General features: G+C 31.5%; 1 protein-coding gene across 1 annotated transcript; it reads left to right on the top strand.

Annotated features, from left to right (window-relative positions):
* The first annotated feature begins 556 nt into the window (after positions 1-556).
* On the top strand, positions 557-21,600 carry LOC141453432 (uncharacterized). Its single transcript, XM_074126669.1, has 14 exons — positions 557-1,469; positions 3,447-3,660; positions 3,761-3,864; positions 3,962-4,151; positions 4,357-4,472; positions 6,740-6,947; positions 10,089-10,195; positions 10,689-10,866; positions 12,906-13,015; positions 13,652-13,850; positions 14,857-14,966; positions 16,434-16,623; positions 19,930-20,037; positions 21,321-21,600. Exons 1-14 carry the CDS (start codon positions 1,373-1,375, stop codon positions 21,325-21,327), a joined length of 1,938 nt encoding a protein of 645 aa, XP_073982770.1. The 5' UTR covers positions 557-1,372; the 3' UTR covers positions 21,328-21,600.
* Positions 21,601-21,906: the final 306 nt, after the last annotated feature.

Below are 21,906 nucleotides of genomic sequence, written 5' to 3'. Positions count from 1 at the left end.
TCTGTCTATTCTGTCTTCGGTTGTATTTACAAGTCACAACCCCTTCGCAATCTCAAAAACCTTACGTTATTTTCGTAATTACATTACTTTTGGAGCCTATATAAGGTTGCGAATTAAAGATATAATTTTAAAAGGCAGGTAATGATTCATTTATGGTGACAAAGAATGGCGAACTACGCCTCAACCTAATGTATCAAAATAAAACTTACATCCTTATTGGTTTATCCACAGCAACTGCTCCGGAATATAGAGGTTCTTTCTAAGATGACATGTAAATAGAATGGTAAGATAAAGGACAACAGTCTAAGCAAGTACGAAGAAAACCGAGCTTGGATTGAGAATTAGAATCTCGTTTTCCACTTTAGGAAAATCTTAAAATTCTACATTTTTTTTTTCTCCTCTAGTAACTCCAAAAGAAAACCGTTTATTCTGTATATCCACAGAAGTAAACATACACTTACTGAACATAAAAATACCAAAGCACAAAAAAATCAACATTATATACAATAAAATGTATAGTAATAAAATTTACATTATGTTAATCTGTTTAAATAAAATTTTACAGTTACTTAATCAAATTTAATCACTTACATATTACATATGGCAGTTAATACAAAAGTTTTATCACTATTTACATAATTATACATATTTACAATTAAAACTTTTACTGCGATAAATGGTCAATAATTCTGCAGCGAAATACTGTTAATAATAGTTTAACCTCCTCATAACAGTCTCTGCTTATTAAATAACAGTGTTCGGTTGGCCAACTATCACCTGCAAGTAATACCACCTTTCTTACCATTGGTGACTATTTGTGATCCCAGAACCTTCAGTGAAACAGCATGTGGTCCGGAGACTGAACAGCCCGCAAGAAGATGCGGGAGAACGTATCACTTGCAGCTTAAACAAATATTCTCAGAATGCACATGTTACATATTTGTGATAATGTTATCAGGTTTATAGTTCAGTGCTTGCAATCTATTACTAACAGAAAGAAAGTATTTTCTTGTGACATCACCTTTTGTTCTATTATTGCATAATTTCAAAATTGAAGTGGTAATTTTGGTAGAGGGATTTGATGATCTATACAATCGGGTCAACGATAAGGTTTGTCATGCTCCAGCGATATTTCATTATTGATATATTTTGTTAAGCGCGTTTATCAAAAAATGTGTTAATATTTATATTAATATAGTTTATTAGCAGACAAGTCTGACATCTGTGGTTAAACTAGGAACTGCAGTTATATTTCCCACTCTTTATCTCGCAATTACCTTAGTACTAGTAGATTCGACAATTAGAATTAAATCAGATGAAGTTGAGGTAAAGCCAGGTGATGTACTATTGGTCGTAGGTCCTGGCAAAGTCAATGATAACAATCCGTCTTACAAACATTATGTACTTAGTTGTAGAATATCTGATTCTGGCTGTCTTTACACATCCCGTCTGGGCAGTTACATATGAAGGTAACCGTTGAAAATCATTTAACTCACGATGCTTAAACCACGCTTAGCGCTCTTAAGGCGTTAAGGCGAGGTGTGGAAATACTATTTCAGTAAAATAATGCAATACAATACAGTAAATAACACAGTAAAAATACTTTTTTACAGCCCCCCCAAAAAATTAATACGTATTACGTACCATTCCAGCTCGAGAAGCCTTAGCAAAGAGAAAAAAAAAAAACAGTCGCTGACGACGCTACTGTTGACCCTTCAGAATAAATAACTATACTTTATTTAAAAAAAAATTAAAATCACAACCACATCTGATAGTTTTACTCGTTTCTGTGCCTGAATCTGATGAAGCAGCATCACCTTTAGCCACATCATCCATGAACTTTCTATTGCATTGTTTTTTTTTCCTATTCATCGCTAAAAGGCTTCATTATATTTAAATTGGGAAATACGCAAAAATAAAATTAAAATATTGCATAAACAACAACTTGGAATACTCTAATATCACTGCCTAATTATAACTTATAGGAAACGAGACGTAATTAAACTTATTAAAAGACCTACCGGATTGAGCGAAATAATGAACTGTTGGGAATTTTCTCGTAGCAATAGCAGGGTTTCCACTCTATGTGCAAAAAAAATAAGGCCAAATTGGGTAACAGGGGTATCTATCCTTCAATGCCTTTCCAGGATAAAAACCATACTTTTGCTACAATTCATTTTTAAACTTTTAACAGCCATGTCTGAAGTAGTCACAGATATAGGAATTAAATGTGCAATATCACGCCAAATTGCTGTCTAGCTAGTGACGAACTAAGTGACATTCACCAATTGTTGGACTTCATCTCTACCTTTAGCTAGCAAACATACATAATGATAAGCAGCTGAAATGTCATGTCCATTGGATAAGTTATGATCTGTGATCCGCCAAATGCCTAAACAGACCTTTCATTATATTAAGCCGAATATTAAGAAAGCAAAGAAAAATTAAGTGTACTACAATAACTGTTATTGATTTATGTGGTAATGTTATGCTTACGATTGAGTGACTTTGAATTTAACGGTGGATCACGGATAAGACTCTGCTTGTTCAATGAGATCTACCCTTTGAAGGAGGGTAGTTAGACCACAAATAAATGCTCTAAATAAAGGGAAATCTTGTGAGAATACTTACACGATTTTCCCTTAATACTATTCTCAAGGTTCTAACTTGAAAAGTTCCTTCAAACTACTAACATTTGAGTCACATTTAACTCACCGATATTGTAGATTGTAAAACTACATTAAACAAAATCGTAACCTCTTAGGAAAGCGAAACACAATACCCCCTCCACCGAGAATTCTGCTAACACTGTTTTTAATTATGTAAATCCGAAATTAACTAAAAATCTTAAGTTCGTACATATTGGACTTATGATATTCTAAAATTTTTATTGACAGTTTTTTTTCTGGAGAACGTTTGAGAGAAGTTCTTGTGGAAGAGGAATGAAAGGTTTTCCTCTAATGTTGCATTTGGTGTATAATGTGCCGGTTATGTTTTTAAAACTTTTAAAGAAGAGATAAATGTCTAGTTTAAATTCTAAGTTTTCAAAATATTTAACAACTGAAAGAATTTTAACGTATTAGAAGGATCTAGATAATGTTAGAAGTTATTGCATAAGTTTTAAAATTTGGAGTATGAAAAAGTGAGTAAATGATTTGAAGATTGTAGGAAGGAAAAGTCGTGTTAAGTGTTCGTAGTATTTTTTTTACTTATTCAAGAAACCTAGTCATTTTCCGGCGGAAGCTTTATTACCTTCTTTCTAATTGAAATTAAAAAGTCCAAACATGCTAAAGTCATTTATCCACCAATGTTAGAAGCGAAGTAACCAATGCACGTTCGTGACTTTTCAGGGCAAACGTTTTAAGCCATAAGAGAATTTAAAAATCGTAAGAAAATGTTGTGAATTTAAGTAAATATTTTACGTAAAAATGTATTTTCACTTTCAGATTATCGAGAATTGACAGCGGAAAATCTGGAAGAGATTACAACAGAATTGGAATGTGAAGGGAATGAAATGTATCTCACTTGTCCAGATGAGTATGTTATAGAAGTTTTATCAGCAATGTATGGTAAAACTGACGAAAGATACTGCCACGATGGTCAGGAGATATGTGACTGTGAAGCAGATCGTAACGCAACCTTGGCCATAGTGCAGAGCAAGTAAGTTTTTATCTACTTACATCTGGTGATTACTTGATTTAAAATTGAAACATTAGTTATAAAAACTACTTTGGTATACATGAAATAAAAACTGTTTAAGGTGCAATAAAATGCAGCGTTGTCGCTTCGTGCCCGATAGTAATTTGTTTGGGGATCCTTGTGAAGGCTACAGGAAGTATTTACATTTGACTTTCAAGTGTATTGGTAAATTCGAATTTTTAAAGTATTCAACAAAATTCTCAAAATGATTACTTTTTTGAATTGGGCAAAAAAAACTCTTTACTATATTGTTTGCAATCAGGAATTCCTGGTATTATTTCAAAATACGTGTGTGAAAATAAAACCCTTGAACTTGACTGTCCTAACGGTAAACTGAAGATCGTGAAAGCTTTCTTTGGAAGATCAGCAAAGCCTTACTGTTTAGATGAAACAAAAGACACAAGCAGTACAACATGTGAAAATTCAGAAGCAACCTACTTAATGCAAAATATGTATGTATTTTATTGAAAATGGTTTCTACTTTTTTAAATAGATATATTTAATCTCTTTTACACAATAAATAATTGCTCACATGTTGCATATTCGTGGAAAAGTACCACAATACCTGAAAAAAAATAATCTAAAATTAGTTTTAGGGCAATTATCGTTCCAGGCGTAGGTTTGTCTTTAAAGGTTTTTGATTGTTTGTGTTTTTAGGTGCAACGATAGATCAAATTGCAACGTGAACGCTATTAGTAGCGTTTTTGTGAATGATCCATGTAGTGGTATTTTCAAATTTCTTGAGGTGAAGTACTTGTGTCTGGAAGAAAAAAGTGAGTACAACTTAATTACCGTAGTAAATAATACCTATTTTACCTAAATTTTGAAAATTATTCTGATGTTGACTTATCTTTTTTTAAAATTTTCAAAATCTCCAAACTTTTTACACATGCCTTTCTCTCACCTTTGAATCTTTCTCTCTCAAACCTTTTTAAAACGCTATTTCTTGATAAAAATATTTTTAAAGAATATATCATTAGATTTTTAGTGATTATACAAACGTTAAAAAACATTTGAGTGTTTGGAGATATCTTACAAAATTGGGAAACAATTACTCTAAAGATCCAATGATGATCAACCGATCATCTCCAAATTTAGAATTTTCATCTCGCATTTGAATATTTAAATAAGCAATTTATTTGGTACCTACACTTAAAACTGAAGAGACATGAACAAAACAGAATGGTAAAAACTTCTTTTGCTTGACAGCTTGTCCGACTATCTAAACTCTCAACAGAAAATAATACTTATTCTTCCAACCATATGGCCTTAATGAAACGAAGTATTAGGGTTAACCAAGTATTTCAATGCTTCTGTATCTAATACCCTCTTGTGGGTTCTGAATAATTGACAAACTATAAAAGATTTTCATCTTTCTGGATATGGGGTTCTGAATTATTAAATTAAAAAATTGTAAAAGAGTCATCTGTCTGGGTGTCAGGTTCTGTAAATAAAAAAAAGTAGTATTCTAATTTAATATTTGGTTTAGGTTTTTTCAAAGGGACTTTGATTGTAGGCTAGACAAACTGTATAAAAGAATGAACTTTCTGAAGTCGAATCACTATCAATAAAATATTGCAATCTTATCGATACGCTTATAAGAAAAAAATTAATTAAATAAACAATAGACCATTTGCTGGATAGTTATTGCAATATAAAAAGAATTACAATAGAATTAAAACATAACAGGTACGTGAACAATTAAGTCGTATTGCAATTAACTAGTAAAACGTAGTGAAATTTAACATTTAGACACAATAACCCAGAGTCAACTTAATATAAAGTTCTTTTAAATCTGTTAATAATAATAAATCTTAAAAATCTATTGTGAACACTTACTTGAATCTCTCCTAATGCTGACCACAAAGTTTTAAGACATAAATTTTCTTCAATCTTCGAATTTCATAAAAAAGACTAATGATTTTATTTTAAATTATTTTCTTAAAAAAATCAAATCTACACCGGAGCTCTATGAAGCTGGAAATTTCCGATTCCCCCCTAGAGTACATTTTATTATAATGAATTTTATTGTCGCCAACATGTAAACGTTCCATGTTTAAAGAAGAATTTACAGGTTATCCTTCTTACCGAGGTAAAAAAGTAAAGTAATCGCCTATTTTTTCAGGCGGGGCTTAACGTCCAACTACCATTTACTAGGTGTCGTGGACGGAGGCGAATTCTTACCGAGGTATATTAATTGCATTCGTGTAGATTTACGTTGTTTGAGTTGAGTTTTACTGAGAAATAATTATTCTTACAAATTGGTGTTTTTTTCTTACTTCTGTCTAATTGTTAGTCTCTAATTTGAAAACGAAAAAGTAATGTTCCAATTTGATGTTCGGTTAAGGATTCTCTAAGGGACTTGGTATTAAGCTATTCAACCAATAGCTTCAACGTCTTTTTTTAAACTTGGTGTACTAATTGCTTGAGTGTAGATCTAAAACTTTTAAATATTTTTTCAATAAAATTCATATTAGAACATATTTGGGGAAAGCATGAGGCCAGCTATCATCAAAGGTTCATATCAATGTAACTTACCTCTCCTGTATTTTGTTAATAGGAATTAAGATTGAAAGTAGAATTTCCTAATTTGAAATAAATCAATCGATGGGAACGCCACTTTAGTGAATAGGTTTCAGTTTGTTTCTTTGTTTTTGTTTTTTAAAATTATTTCAATGATTATCTTAAACGTTTTTTACACAATTGATACTTGTATAATATCAAAGAAAATTAAATTAGTAATTTAAAATGACATGATACATAATTAGATCTAAAACTTTTATTATCACGGCCAACTTAGAAAATTCGCTTTAGGGCAGATTTAAGAATTAGTAGGTTGTACTTACTCCTAAAATGACATTGCATTGTGATCCCTAATTTCCACCACCCCAAACTCTATAGGTATTAAGGGCTAGTTCCAAAAATTTCGATTTGAAGGAAATATATGCGATAATCTTGAGGTTTATAAAAAGAGAAAGCCACGTAACTGTTCATAATAGCTTATTATTACTGGAATCTAATATTGATCTGTTTATTTTAGAACTAAATGATTCTTCACCTTCATTAAACGTTAAAGAGAGTGAAAGAATAGGTCAAGGTAAAGCAATGCTGCTTACTTGCCCTCCTCAAAATTTTATAAACATTAAATCAGCATTTTATGGTCAAAAAGGAGATGGAAACTCTAATAACGGAAGCGAAACGATTCCGCATTGTGAAGGAACGAATGTTCTAGAAAAGGTTAAGGAATGGTAAATTATTTACAGTTCTTGGCGTCTATTAGAAATTAGATTAATCCGTTGCTGATAGCATTGACAAAAAATAATATAGCCAATAATTGAGGGGTCGTTTAGTATCATACGAGGTGTGTTCAAAAAGTAACGGGAATTTTCGTTTTTTGAAAAAAATATTTATTTATTCATCTACATTAATATTGTCGCCTTCAAAGTAGTCCCCTTCGCATACAATACACTTGTGCCAGCGCTTTTTCCAATCCTCGAAACACTTCTGAAACTCGATCTTTGTGATAGCTTTCAGCTCTTTCAGCGATTCGCTTTTAATGTCATCTACGCTTGTAAAACGACGGCCTTTTAATGTTCTCTTTATGTTTGGAAATAGAAAAAAGTCACATGGAGCCAAGTCTGGCGAATATGGAGGCTGGGGCATCGTTAAAGTTTTGTTTTTGGCCAAAAATTCACGAACAAGCAATGAAGTGTGAGCAGGTGCATTATCGTGGTGCAAAATCCATGAATTGTTTTGCCACAAATCCGGGCGTTTTTTTCGGATTGCTTCACGCAAACGGCGTTGAACTTGTAGGTAGTACTCCTTATTGATTGTTTGACCTTGTGGCAAGAATTCATGATGCACTATGCCATTAAAATCGAAGAACACAGTGAGCATAACCTTCACATTCAACCGCACTTGTCGAGCCTTTTTCGGTCTTGGCGACCCAGAATGCCTCCACTGGGACGATTGAGCCTTAGTTTCAACATCATATCCGTAAACCCATGTTTCGTCACCTGTTATAACACGTTTCAGTAGATCCGCATCGTTGTCGACTTCATTGAGTGACTCTTGAGCAACTTCCATTCTCCGCTGTTTTTGTTCGAAATTCAACAATTTTGGAACAAATTTTGCTGCCACACGTTTCATACCCAAAACATCCGAAAAAATTTCATGGCATGAGCCAATTGATATGGCAACATCATCAGCGACTTCTCTGATTGTGATTCGGCGATCGTTCATAACCATTTCTTTCACTTTTTTCACGTTTTCATCGGTTGTTGATGTGCTTGGACGTCCAGGTCGTTCGTCATCTTCAACGTTTTCGCGGCCATCTTGGAAACGCTTATACCACTCGTAAATCCTTGTTTTACTCATAGCAGACTCACCATATGCCTTTATGAACATTTCACACACTTTATTTCATTTTTTACGCAAAATTTAATACAAATTCTTTGATCTATTTTTTTTAACAAACAAAAATCGCCAAGCTCGAAAAACACGTCTAACCTTAACGGCTGCCACTTAAGAAGTAAACAATGAATATTACTGAAAATTTTATCGTACTTCAGGGGCATGTGTACCAACATAATAAAAAAAAAAAATTTACAATCAGACTCTCCAAACCCGCGAAATTTAAAAATTCCCGTTACTTTTTGAACACACCTCGTATATATATATATATATATATATATATATATTACGGTAAATGTACACTCTTGGGAAATGTGTACATTTCCGTAACATATATACTCAGATACAGAAAGCAGTTGATAACCTCCTGGCTAACCTGGCTTGCGAGCCAGAGGAGGTACATGCTTCACCAGTAAAGTGCATTATTTGTTAAATTGAGGAATAAGTTTGATCCTTTATATGAAAGATATTGATCACTTAAATATGTAGCAGGAGATTTTCCAATTTTTTTGGTAATTAAACGCAACTCCCCCAAAATTGCCAAATAATTATGAAACCTACTTGTTTGTAACAGATGTAAAATTATTTTTTAGCCATTTTGTGTATGCTTGAGAACATCTAAAGCTCTTAACATTTGATTTTTCTAAGAAAAATCACTCGGAAAACGACTTATTTCCCGATATTAAGAAAATTACTTTCTTTACTTACTGCCTTGGCAATATTTTTAGTAGAAAGGGGATGAAAAAATACATAAAAATGACCTATCACGTGCTCTTCTTTCTCTATGATAACAAGTTAAAAAATTGAAATATGATTAATAAATACCAGATTTTGAAATGGCCTAGCACCTTTAATTTTAAAGATAACGAATTGCGGTTTCCGGTTTCTTTCATAACTTTTTATACTCTTGTATTTTATAACTGTGTATATGAAAAGGGGTCAACTGCAATCTCTCACTTTTGGTCGCGTGTTAGCCGCGTATGCGGGTAGGAATCTAAAATCAAGTCACATATTCTGAAACTAGAGGTGACGGGCAACAAATTTTTTCTCTACCTTTTTTTTGCTCAGATCAACCGTTTAAGCATGAAATGCATTTGAGCCGTCTTAAAATGAACACCCTGTATATATGTATATTTAGTTATATATAAATATTTAGTTATATGAGTTCAACAATTTTAACTAAATTTCTCTCAAACATAAACTTTACTAAAAACAAAGTCCTGTATTTGATCGAATATAAGACTCACTTCCCACCTCGCTTTTTTAATATTGCACATACTTATATTTTTGATCACAGGTTTTTATTCGAAAAAAAATATTTCCTTGAATTTTTAAAACATTCGTTCTCTTTCCTTAAGTAAAGTGTATTATAATTTAATTTCAACATTAAAATTGAAATTAAATAAAATTTAATAATATAAATGGTATATGTATCACTGAAGTGAAAACAAAATAATAATAATAATAATAATAATAATAATAATAATAATTCGATTCCATCCAAATAGTATTTATTCTGCATTGTGAAGATTCATTTATCAGTTAAACTTCTAATCGGATCTTCTCGCTGCATATTTTCGTGTTTTATAGTTCATTCATATTGTTCTTCTACAGTGTCTTCCTTTAAGGAACGAAGTGATCTTTCATTTAAGCGTGACAATCGGTGACATACTCCAATTTGATGCTAGCAATAAAATTTGTACCTCAACTTTGGGAAGTTCTTTATTTGTTAGTAAATCGATTACATTGGGCATCAATTCTGTTAAAGATCCCAGAATCTACCAGAATTATTTATATATGTATGTAATTTAAGTTATATGTATATAATAAGATTCTAAGCACTTACATATATAAGTTAACAAATGCACTTATCACAAGGTATATTTAAGGAAAGTAGCATCTTAAACGATCATATATTAAATGAGTTTTAATGAAATTTTGATGGCATAGTTTATTATTAAATTACATTGTTTTAGGTGTCATCAAAAGGAAGACTGTGTCTTAATAGCCACCAAAGAGTACTTCTCTGATCCTTGTCCAAATGTCACAAAATATTTGGAAGTGTCGTATGACTGTACAGAAAGTAAGTTGATTTGCAAGAAATTGGTATAAATAACTTTTTGATTCATTATTAAAAATTCAAGTAAATAAATATACATATTTTATGGGGGTCGCGAGCGTTAGTTTTATTTGTTACCGTTAGGCGATTTCCCTTTTAAAAAATATTTAGAGCAGAGTTTATTTATTTAGCGTGCTATTGAATGGTAGTTCAAAAATTTTCCGGTTATTACCCTTAGCACTATAGAGACCAATTTGTAAAACCAATTTTTCGTACACGGAGGATCTTAAAAGGGATTCTTCGAACCATACTCACAACTCGGATATGTGGTTCCAACTGCAAACTAAAAGCAACTTAACATTTTAAAAATTTTTAATCTGATAAATTTTGTTGCTAATATACAAATTTTACAAAGAGAAAATTAGTGTGTGGTATTATTTTTTTAAATAATTAATTTTTATCAAAAGTTAGATTAATGCAAGGCAGAAAAAAAAAATGTATGTAATATTTGCTACAGATAAATTGAGAAAAATATCCTGCGAATACGACAGTGTTACTCTTTCATGCCCTAAAGGACTTGTTATTGTAGTTACATCAGCATTTTATGGCAGAAATAATGATGTATACTGTCGCAAGAGTGGAATACCATCTATTAGCTGTGATTATAAAAATGCACATACTTATGTGAATTCTAAGTAAGCTATGCCTACATTTCAGAGCTTTTAGTGTGAATACACATTTGTCATCAAGTAAGAAATTGTTTTTCACAGTAACAAGAAGGTAAACAAAGATTTTTTATTCAATACTGTCGTTAAGAGAATGGTAAGTAAAAGTCAACTGTAATCGCTCTACAAAATGGTTTCCGTTTACTTTTTGACAATTATTTATAGTAACTTTTTTTCTTTTTTCTTTTTTGAGTGTGTAAATGACGGATTCGCGAACTTATTTGACAGGTTAAAAGGTCAATCTGTTTCATCCATTCAATTGTGTATAGATGTGAACGTTGTTACCTTTCTCGACCCGCTGTACATGTGCGAAAATGATTGGTACAAATAAAAGTACTTAGCCTTGAATTCGTGTTTTTTTTCTCTTATGTTTCTACGTACATAAGAAGATCTTTCTTAATAAGTTCTCCTGCGTTCAATAAGTACAAGTTTTAAGGAAATGCCAACGCAAATAATGTTTACAACGATAAGAAGCCAAATAATTTTAAACGATAAAAAGTTTAAAAAAAGAAAAAATATTTCAATTGCAGATTACTTTTTTAAAAACCATTACATGAAAATTTTTTTCAGTAATACAATAGCAAAGTAAACTGTAGACAAAACTTAGTGTAAAATGAAATTTTTTAAAAGAAAAATAATTATACTTAAGAACAATTAACAGAAAATTGATCTTTTAAAGAAAGATTTTAAATGCTGGTTGTTGTTAGACCTTGAACAAAATATTTTTTTGTAGAATCGTTTGAAATTAAAATATTGTTTTAGGATAGTTTTTTCATTTGAACGGAACTCATTATTATATAAATTTTTTGTTCATCTCTATAAAAATTAATTGAATATTTTCTTAAAATTTCTAGTGACTAAAATTTATTAAAGTCTCATTTATTTCTATTGTTTTCATTTTAAAAATTTCCTTGTGTCTAAAATAAACTACTTAAAACGGATAAAAGATTTTTTCCAATATTTTATCTTTAAAAATGGCTTCTCTCGCATTGTGTGCCGTCAGGAAGACGGTAAAAAGGCAGGAAATTCTGAGAGGGGATTTTGACTTTCACATGCCACCTCTTTCGGCCATGCAGACATGAAGACAGTGGGAATAAGAAATGAGCCATCGAATAGGGAAAATAATTTTGATCCACCAATAATTCTGACTAACAATATAGTAGATAATGTCTCCATAATTGTTTAATCAAGACATTGAGAACATTGGCGACTAGAAGGAACGATTTCTTAATTGATTTTCGATAACATCCATTGTATTTTCAAGAGGTTCAAAATTTTCGTTGTACAGAGGCTGATGAATCCCAACTAAACAATTTATAACTCTATACATTATGAAGTGTATGAATAAAATAAAATGATTTTTAAGATAATATTAGCAATTATTGCGAGGAAGCTACATTAAGGTTTATCTTTCGAAATATTATTATCTCAAGGTGAGTAGCTGGTATTGTTCCAATTCCTTGTATGGTTTTTCTTTTGCATTTATTGTTTAAGTAATTAGAAGCATAATATTTATTTAGTTTTTCATTTTATGTGATATTTGTAATTATTTATATATTTTCATTTTTCTTTAAAACACAACTCCTTACATACGTAAGACTCGTATAAGACACAATGTACTTCAAAGTAATATATATAAAAGGTAGATTAGATAATTGATCTTCGACAGCATTCTTTGCTTGGAATATTTAGAAATATAACTGAATACACTTGTTTACGCGCAGAAATAAAAATTCTCAGCTAAAAATCGAAGTCAATAAAAAAAAACAAAAATACAGATTTTCAGTCTTGCTAAACCTGTGCAGGATGAAGAACTGAAATTGTACTGCTAAATTGTGCGAAGCTAGATAGGCAATGCGGGCACACCACCGACTACACTCTGGTTGGCACTCGCTCATACCCTACATGGCGGGTACCGGGTAGTAACAATTATTGGACACCGAAGCAAACTGAATAACATACTAACAATTTTTACAAAGAGCACTTTTAACGACTAATAAATTTTGTAGGTGTCACTTAAGGAAAGACTGCATCTTGAATGCAAAAATTGGAACATTCACTGATGATAAGTGTGAAGGGACCACAAAATATTTGGATGTGACGTATACATGTGAAAAACGTATGTTAATTTGCAATAAATTGATTCATTTTGCATTTATTTCATAAGGGCGGGTTGAAGGAGTCAAATCTAATTCTTGAGTTTGGTATATAAGTCTCAAGAAATAGCAGTTCCTTATGAAACTTGAGTATTGGGCAGAGGATCTTATCTCAGCGAGTGTGAGCTAGCGCTCGGGGACCGCCCCCCCCCCCCCCAAAAAGTGGGACTTATCTCCCGCGTTAAGCGAAGTATATCAAAAAATGTAAAGTGAAAACTCTCCTACAGAATAATAAGATAACGTTTCAAAATTTCGAATCCTTTAAAAAGAATTTAATTGCCCATTTCTCATACGCTTTACGTGGCATCAGATCGAGAGAGGTTACATGTCGTATAGAAACGATACTTCTAATTGTTAAAAGTATTTTATGTAAAAGCTCAAATTAAAAGTTATTGAAAGTTAGTAAGTATTTAGCGCGTATGTTAGGTTTGAAAATCATAAAGTTAATGTAGTTTTTTTATACGAGAGGCACGTGAATTTGAATTTGCGAAACTAAATTAGTTGATTTTTGCTACTTGAAAAATTAATTATTTTTTCATAAATAAACAAAAAAGTATAGATGAATTTTTTATATTAAATCAATTACATTTATTTTCCAGCTGAAAAGTACGGAATTAGGAAGACACTTCGTGTATGTGAATCTTCTACCCTTCAAATGGTGTGCCCAACAGGATTGCCCATACAGACAATGTATGCGATCTATGGAAGGCTAGAGCCAACCGCTTGTTTTAACGCTTCTAGTTCCCAATCTTCTTACAATTGCAGTTCTCCAAATGCTACGGTAGAAGTGTCAAGCAGGTATTTATTTATTGTTACTTCTAGGCGTTATTGGCCCCCTTAAAAGTGCGCAAAATAAAAACAAAAATAATATGTACGCTAACTTAGAGAAGAATTTTTATTTGGGGATCACAAATGAGACCATACATTCACTTAAGATATTCAAAAAAGATATATATTAATGTATTAACAGAATGCAAATATGTAAAACTAAATTAAAAGAGCATAATTACAGGGACGTATTTATTTTCAAATTGAAATAAGGCTTCCTCCAGCAGAAGCATCAAAATTTCGGAGGAACTGTTTAATCTGGGTTGCGTGAGTTCTGACTAAATGATATATAGCTTTTTATTTATGTGAACATCTCTAAGGGCAAATGAAAATATTGTTTAACTGTGCATGTTACCATTGTATTGCCGTGATTACTCCCATGATTGTTTACAATAATGTTTTTCATAGACTTAAATGTAGATTTTTTTATTTACTTAAAATTTCATTGTTCTCTGTATTTGGTCGTTCTGATTTCAAACTAGTCAACCAATCGATTCATTTATTGCTTTAGTTTATTGTATTATGCAGCAAGATTGATAAAAAGAATCAAAGATACAATGTTTTTACAACATCTCTTGAATGTATGTGATTTATTGTAATGTTTGACAATTCAAACATTTGACAATATCGGGCTCAGAAATGTAGAGAGGGCGCAGTGTACCGATTTGGTGAGCTGCTTCTGCTCAGCTTTAATATCCTAATAAAAGCAATGTTTTTAATTTTTTGAAAAATATTTTGCTTGGGCTCAGCCTCGGAGCCTCAATTGAAGCTACTAAATTATTTTTCAATCAGAAACGTTGGTCTGTTACGCTTGTTTACTAGTACTTCGATAGTAACGTTGTATTGTATTATTTCAAGTTATGGTTTGTATTTCAATTAAACTTCTTTCTTTTTTACCGCAGGAAAAATATTGTGTGCAACTAATGCGGAAATGTACTTTCCACGCTATTCTTACATATAATGTTTCAAATTGTAGGTGTAATAAAAAAGTCAGCTGTTCTATTCCTGCTGATAATACAATATTTGGAGATCCCTGTGTTAGTAGTAGCAAGTATCTTGAGGTGGACTATTTATGTCTCAAACAATGTAAGTATATATTTTATATGCTGGGAAGTGTGAAATAAATACACTTAAAACGTGTTTGTTTTCGATATTTCATGAATTTTGACTTGTGAAACAGAATACTTATGAATCCAGTACATACTAGCCACTGAGCAAATCTCTTTTATTATTAATTAAATAACATTCAATACCTAAAGCGGAAATCGAACCCAGTACCACAGTACATACATTTTATGGGCCTAGTCTCTAACCTTTTGGCAACTGTGTCGTGCATTTTTTACTTTAATAAAAGATTAAATTAAGTCGAATTTTAAATTCTTTTCATTTAAGAAATATTTATCTCTAACAATTACACGCTTATGTATTCTCATAATGTGTGCATTAAAGGTTTGAACCTAATGTTTATAAAATAAGGGGAAATTATTCTTCTAAAATCTAAAATTCAATTTATTTCTTCCTCTTTTCTTCTATTTCTCCTCGTTTGAGAAGGTATTATTATCAAGAAGTTTTCGATTTTTATTTTTACTGAAAATACCGTAGCGGTTTGCCTAATTTTCATTATTTTTATCACAAAGTAACTGAATTTATAATATTTTTGCTTCTGGCTTACATTAAAAGTATTAAGGAAAGTATGTACTTCTGGAACATCTTTACTTTATTTTTTTCAGGAAACAATAGTTATTGACTTTCATTTAGACAACTTTTTAAACCAAATCGTAACCTAAATGACATGTCTTGTACTGAATATTAGATCGGTAGCTAGAACGTTAAACCCTTCCTAAATAAATAGGTGATAGGTGATAATACTGAATATTTAAGACCACCAAAACAATAAATAAACAATAAACTTTACTGAATATTTGAACTCCGGTGCTGCTATGTTGACAATAATTGCAAACAATAAATTCTTCATCGTAAATGGGAAGGATAGAGGTAGAATTTCCCGTAGACAGGGCCGGAATTAGTTGAAAAGAGGCCCTAGGCTATTCCTCCAATTATGAGGCCCTTTCACCTCCCATTTTTAAGTTTGTAAATTACATGAGAGATAATAAAATACATCACTACTGTGATATATATCAATATGTTGAATGAAATGTGTTATTTTGGTACTGTTTTTAGAATAGTGTAATTTTAATTTTGCTAACAATTTGAATGTAGGCCCCTCTTGATCTTGAGGCCCTAGGCTGAAGCCTAGTTAGCCTATAGGAAAATCCGGCCCTGCCCGTAGAGTAGCTTCTTTGTAATGCACGATCTTCTTAAAGAAAATTTTGAGGTATAAAAACGAACTTTGGAAATTGCAGTCAAAGAAAGTCTTATTAGGAGTACACCAGAATTATTTCATTAGTTTGTTATAAGTCTGATAAAATAGGCGATTGCTTTATATAAACTGTATAATATTCATTGATTGCATTTTAATTGATTGATTTTTAAAATTTTCACGAACACATTTAATTAATCGAAAAAGGAGTCCATCAGCAGTAAATTTTACAGTTTCAGATGAGAAAACGTTCTCCGTAGCATGTGAATATGATAAACTAACTATTAGTTGTAGTGATGGTTACTACTTGAAGATCGTATATGCATTGTATGGAAGGAGACAACAATCTACTTGCTTTAGGAAGGGCCTAGTATCTAACACTAATTGCGCTGCTGGAACAGCATTGATTGTCGTACAATCCAGGTAATAATCTTTTTAACAAATTTGTTTGTTCATAAAAATACAACTTCTATTTTGTCAGAGATGGGCAAAAATTTAATCAATTAAATTCCAATTGAATTTAAAACAAAATTTAATTTTAATCGTGATTAAGTTAAAAAATTTAATCTGCCAAAATTAGTTGATTGAATTAAATTCACTTTTATTTTAATTAGACTTTTTTAATCATAAAAACAAATTAATGTTGAAATTAAATAATTAGAATTTTAATTCCAAATTTAGTTTTAATCCCTATGGAAGATTAAATTTTTTAATTTAATCAAAATTTAAGTGATTTAATTTTTATAACTATAACTTTGCCAATGGTTTGAACCAGGTTTGGGCTAGTGTACCTTCTTTCTGCCCAGCTGGTTCCTCTGGTCACTTTATTTGCACAAAAGAATTACGTCTTTGAGGCAAGGAGTTGAGGACACTATACTTACAAAAAATGAAACAGAAATAAATAACTATAAAGTAAGAACACAAAAAATAAAAAAAACCCAAAAAAAGAGTTTGGAATAAAAATAATTACATAAATAAAATAAGGAAAAAATAAACTTATTCAATAATTGGCAGACAATCTAAGCTGCCACTGGAACATAAAAGACTAATATACAACTGCGTACTCAAACCGATCTGGGCTTACGGACTCAAACTGTGGGGTTCAGCCAAACTTTCTAATTCAAAAAAGATCCAGTCCTTACAATCCAAAATGCTCCGTCAGATTACTAATTCTCCATTTTATGTCTCTAACTCCACCCTCCATAACGATCTCAAAATCTCATACGTAACTGACGAATCTAAATCTAAATATAGAAAATTCTTTGACTCTCTTCCATTCTGTACCAATCCTCTTGTTCGAAATCTCTCCTCCAAAACGATTCCAGATCGTCCTCCACGACGATTGAATGAAACGCTGTTGGCCTCGTGACCAGCTTCATTAGTGTAAGAAACTCCAGCGAGAGTTTTGCCGGTGGGCAGCTTCTCTCCTCAAGTTGATCCAGGAATGAAGTGTTCTTTTATCGTATTCACTCATTACATTTTATTCTTTGTAGATTGTGAATAGCCAATAAATAAAAAAAAAAAAAAAACCCAAGAAATTGATATGTTACATTCATCTTATACTTAGGCCGAATAGTTTAAGCATAATTTTCTTTTCTTTTCTTTTTTGGACATATGAGACTACAAATAAATATGATTACATTTAACTACATGATAAAGTTTAAACAAATTTTCGAAACAGTCATTTAGTTAGTTGCATTAGACTGGTAAATACTATTTTAAAGATTGTGGACAGTAAAATGTATCTTTATAAAACCAAGTTTCGGAGAAGCATACGCCATCCTTCTGCAGCAGTCCTTCTGTAGATGACAAGTGATATAAATTATTGAAGCCAAATATGTTCCAAAAACCGTTTGCACAAAATGTTTCATTTTCAGACTAATGAGTTTTCTGTTTGGACTATTTATTATTAATTATACATTTAACTTGCGAATTCTCTTTTAGTAGTTTTTTTTGAAGACGCTGAAGCTACTTCATTTTTCTTTCAAACATTTTGAATAATCTGTAGATCTTCTTGTTTAAAAGAAGTGAATCCATTAACATTATCCCCCCCCAAAAAAAATTTCCATTTGTAAAAAAGATAACCATTCCTGATCAATTCTCTCATTTTTATCTGCCTTCATCAACTTTTTTCTTGTTTCTTAACAATTTTTTCCTTATTAATCTTTCACGATATATAAGATCCTTATTAATCCATATACCCGAACCTTTCAGCTTTCTTGCATTACATAAAATTTGCTGGAAAACTCCACTACCCAGAATTGTTTTCTTGCTGAAGACAATCATAGGCTCTTCAATTCCTAAAGACTGTGCACATAACTTCCTTACTGTTTCAATTTTATCGTCATTTTTTTTCTATTCCTCGATTCCCTTAAAAATTAAACTTTTCTATTTAAATTTTCTTAAAAGCATTTCCAAATTCTTTTTAATTTCTAAATTTTTTTCCTTTAGACAGGCTATTTCCATCTTCATTCTTAATTATTCTTAATTACCTCATCCAGTTTCTCTTCAATTTTTTTTAAAATTCTTTAGCTTAGGAAACAATGTCATTCTAGTCTAGACTCCAACAATTCTCCAAAATTTTCTTACTAAAGCAGAGTCACTCATTGTTCCCTCTGAATGTTTTCTCCGACTGTTTTTCTTTAATAGTTGACGAAACTAATCTTCTCTTCCGGCAAACTGCGACACCTTTTTCTATTTTTCCCTTCAGAAATTTCACTTTTCGAATCAGTTTTACTCAAATCTTTCCTTTTTAATTCATCTTTCATTAAACCTAAAACATCAACTTCGTAATTATAATTAAAAACTTAACGTTTTCTAAGTCGATAAAATTACGTGAAGTAGGAAGTGGGGATGGTGTGACGGAAGGTAAAACTATATAACCCACACTACAATCTCGGGGCATACATTGATTTAAAACTCTTCAGAAAGTTAAAAACAAAATCAGTAAATAATAACAAATGAACTCCGCCCTTTCACAAGCACAAATAAATAAACTCTAGCCAAATTTGACGTTGAGGGTATAATTGAGATTTAATTTTCTACAGGATTAATCGATAAAATTGTATAAAAGAAATTGCAACGCGTTAAGAAAAGAAAGAACAATAACATGTTTTAGAGCACAAAACTTACAGAGCACACAAACGTGATGAGTGATAGACCTCAACTCCCATCAATATAATCACTTTACACAAATTTGGCACCTTAACTCTCCAAACCATCTACCTCATCCACCAATATTATCACTTTTCTGAAACTCGGCACCTTCATTCTACCAATACGAGTGCCAATTGTAGAAAGTGCTTGGAAAATTGCGAAAAACTTTTCTTCTCTAACTATTGTCTCCTTTCTGTCCCAAAGAACCTCTCCAAAAACTGAGGTTTACTCCCTCTGTCTACATCTCAATATATTGTTGTGTAAAGTGGAAAGAGGATTATCGCAATCCGGTCTTTGGAATAAGTTCTAATGATGTCTCTTTTGACGTATCGCTGGAGAAATTGACACTGATAAATGAGGAATAAAACACATTCTCTCTATCCGCATTGAGTAACCAAGTCAGTTCAAAAAGATAAAAAAGAAGGTTACATTAAAGTAGAATTTGCCTATTTTATAAGTGGCAAATCAGTCAATGTTTTTTTCAATGTAATAATGATTAAAATTAAACAATTTAATTGGCCAAAAGTAGTTGAATAAAATTCAACACATTTATTTTAATATTTTATATTTTAGATGTAACTATGAAACAAAGTGCACTGTGGAAGCAAGCAACAGAATGTTTGGAGACCCTTGCGTCGGTACTCACAAGTATCTTGAGGTGGAATATCAGTGCTTTACCAAGTAAGTAATTTACTTTACAACCTAATTTAGAACCAAATCCACATTAATTCTGATACACTCCTAGTTCCTTTTCAATCCTTTTTCTTTTCCATCAAAGTCCCTTTTTTGTAGTGTTTGAGAGCTTGTAAATAAGTCCCGCGTGTAGCTACTTTTTATTTGATTTGGAAATGTTAAGTGCAATATATGTTTCATAAATTTGATAATATTCAGTCCCCCTTCTAAGATATCTAACTAAGTTGGACTTTATGCCCTCCTTATAAAATTGGCGATTATTTCATGTAAGTTTAAAATACCATTTTCATTCAATCTTTTCTCTAAATTATTCAAATAGAAAGAAGAGGAAGACCATTATTAGTTAATTTTATAGTATCCAGGTGGGAAAACGTCCTCTGTAGCATGTGAACATGATAACTAAATATTAATTGTAACCATGGTTACTACTTGTGGATCGTAAATGCATTGTATGGAAGGAAACATAAATCTAGGTAGGTTTAGTCACCTTCAGCGAGAATGTACTCATCCAGAAATTGGTATAAGAATTAGGATGAAAAACCCCTGGAGTTGCGGGAAACGAGACAACTTTTTAAAGCCCTTTTAATAGTGTTTTCCGGTGTCACAGGCTCTCAAGGGAATTTCCGACGACCACCCCATCATCTCGCTATGGTAAGCCTTGGCTACTCTTTCCGATACTTAAGAGGCTTCTTTATCAATAGTTTCTTTTTTTGGGGGGGAAATCTATCCTTCTGGAGGATGCATAATACTTTGAATATGAGAGCTTATGGCTCATTAAAGTAATTATAAGACCTAACTGCCTTCATCTTCAATTCACCAGACGTAAGGGTTCATACAACCACCTTGATTTCTTAGATTGAAAGTGACACGAATAAGGTATATTGCATCATCAATGTACTGTGACACTATAACCAGATTCGTTGACACTTTGACCCATCGTCTTTTTGTGCTTCTTTAAGTAATTTCTGAAAGAAGTCAGCTATAACTACAACTTAATGAAAATGATGAAGCGCACTTAATATAGCCAACCCTTTTTGGTTCCAATTATTATATACATCATCAAAACTAGCTTTTCTTTCGCCAACTTTGATAAAAAAAAGTATTCATGAAATAAATTCTCTGAAAACTGGCAGTTTGTTTACTACTAATTTTATATAATTTCCTGTATTTTGGAAGAATTTGAACAGGCTGTTCAATTTGTTGTTAACCATTGGATTAAATGTGTTTAGAAACATATTCTAGATTCCTAAAGCAGGCTACTTACTTTTCAGGAGATGAATATTGAATAACTTCTCTGAAACTTCCACCGTCTTATTTAGTTACGCGGTGTGGAGGACTTATTAGCATAATTTCATACTATTTTGTGAAGAGAATAAAGTCAAACAGTCTTCAGTTTCCAAAGTGTGTTTAATCACTGAGGTTAACTTTTCATATTTCCATATTTTATTTTTATGTAACAGTTTGATGTAATACTTTCTTATAAAAGGCTGGTTATATCAACTGCTGTCAATTTAGATATTATTGTAGTTAATAAAGTCGGCATGTATAAAATTGTGTTATAAACTTAATGTCCTGAAATAGATATGACTTTGCATATCTATTTTCTGTCAATTATTATTAAGTTATATTAAGTATATTATTATTATTAAAAGTTAGAGCTAATATTACAAACTAGAAAATACTGTTTAACTGGGTGCCAGCATTAAAAATATAATTTGCTTGTACATACGTATATCCACTATTAGGAAAGAGCTAAAATGGCAGATTCCTTTCATCTAAATTAACAGATTGTGAACAGATTTAAAAAACCTAAGTAAAGATTTTGAAGCAGTAGTAATTTCACTCTATGTTAAAGAA

Source organism: Rhodnius prolixus, unplaced genomic scaffold (assembly GCF_049639745.1).
Source record: "Rhodnius prolixus isolate KJV_2025 unplaced genomic scaffold, Rpr scaffold_3, whole genome shotgun sequence".
Taxonomy (NCBI): domain Eukaryota; kingdom Metazoa; phylum Arthropoda; class Insecta; order Hemiptera; family Reduviidae; genus Rhodnius; species Rhodnius prolixus.
The sequence above is the reverse complement of the archived record's forward strand: the minus strand, read 5'-3'. Positions and strand labels throughout refer to the sequence as shown.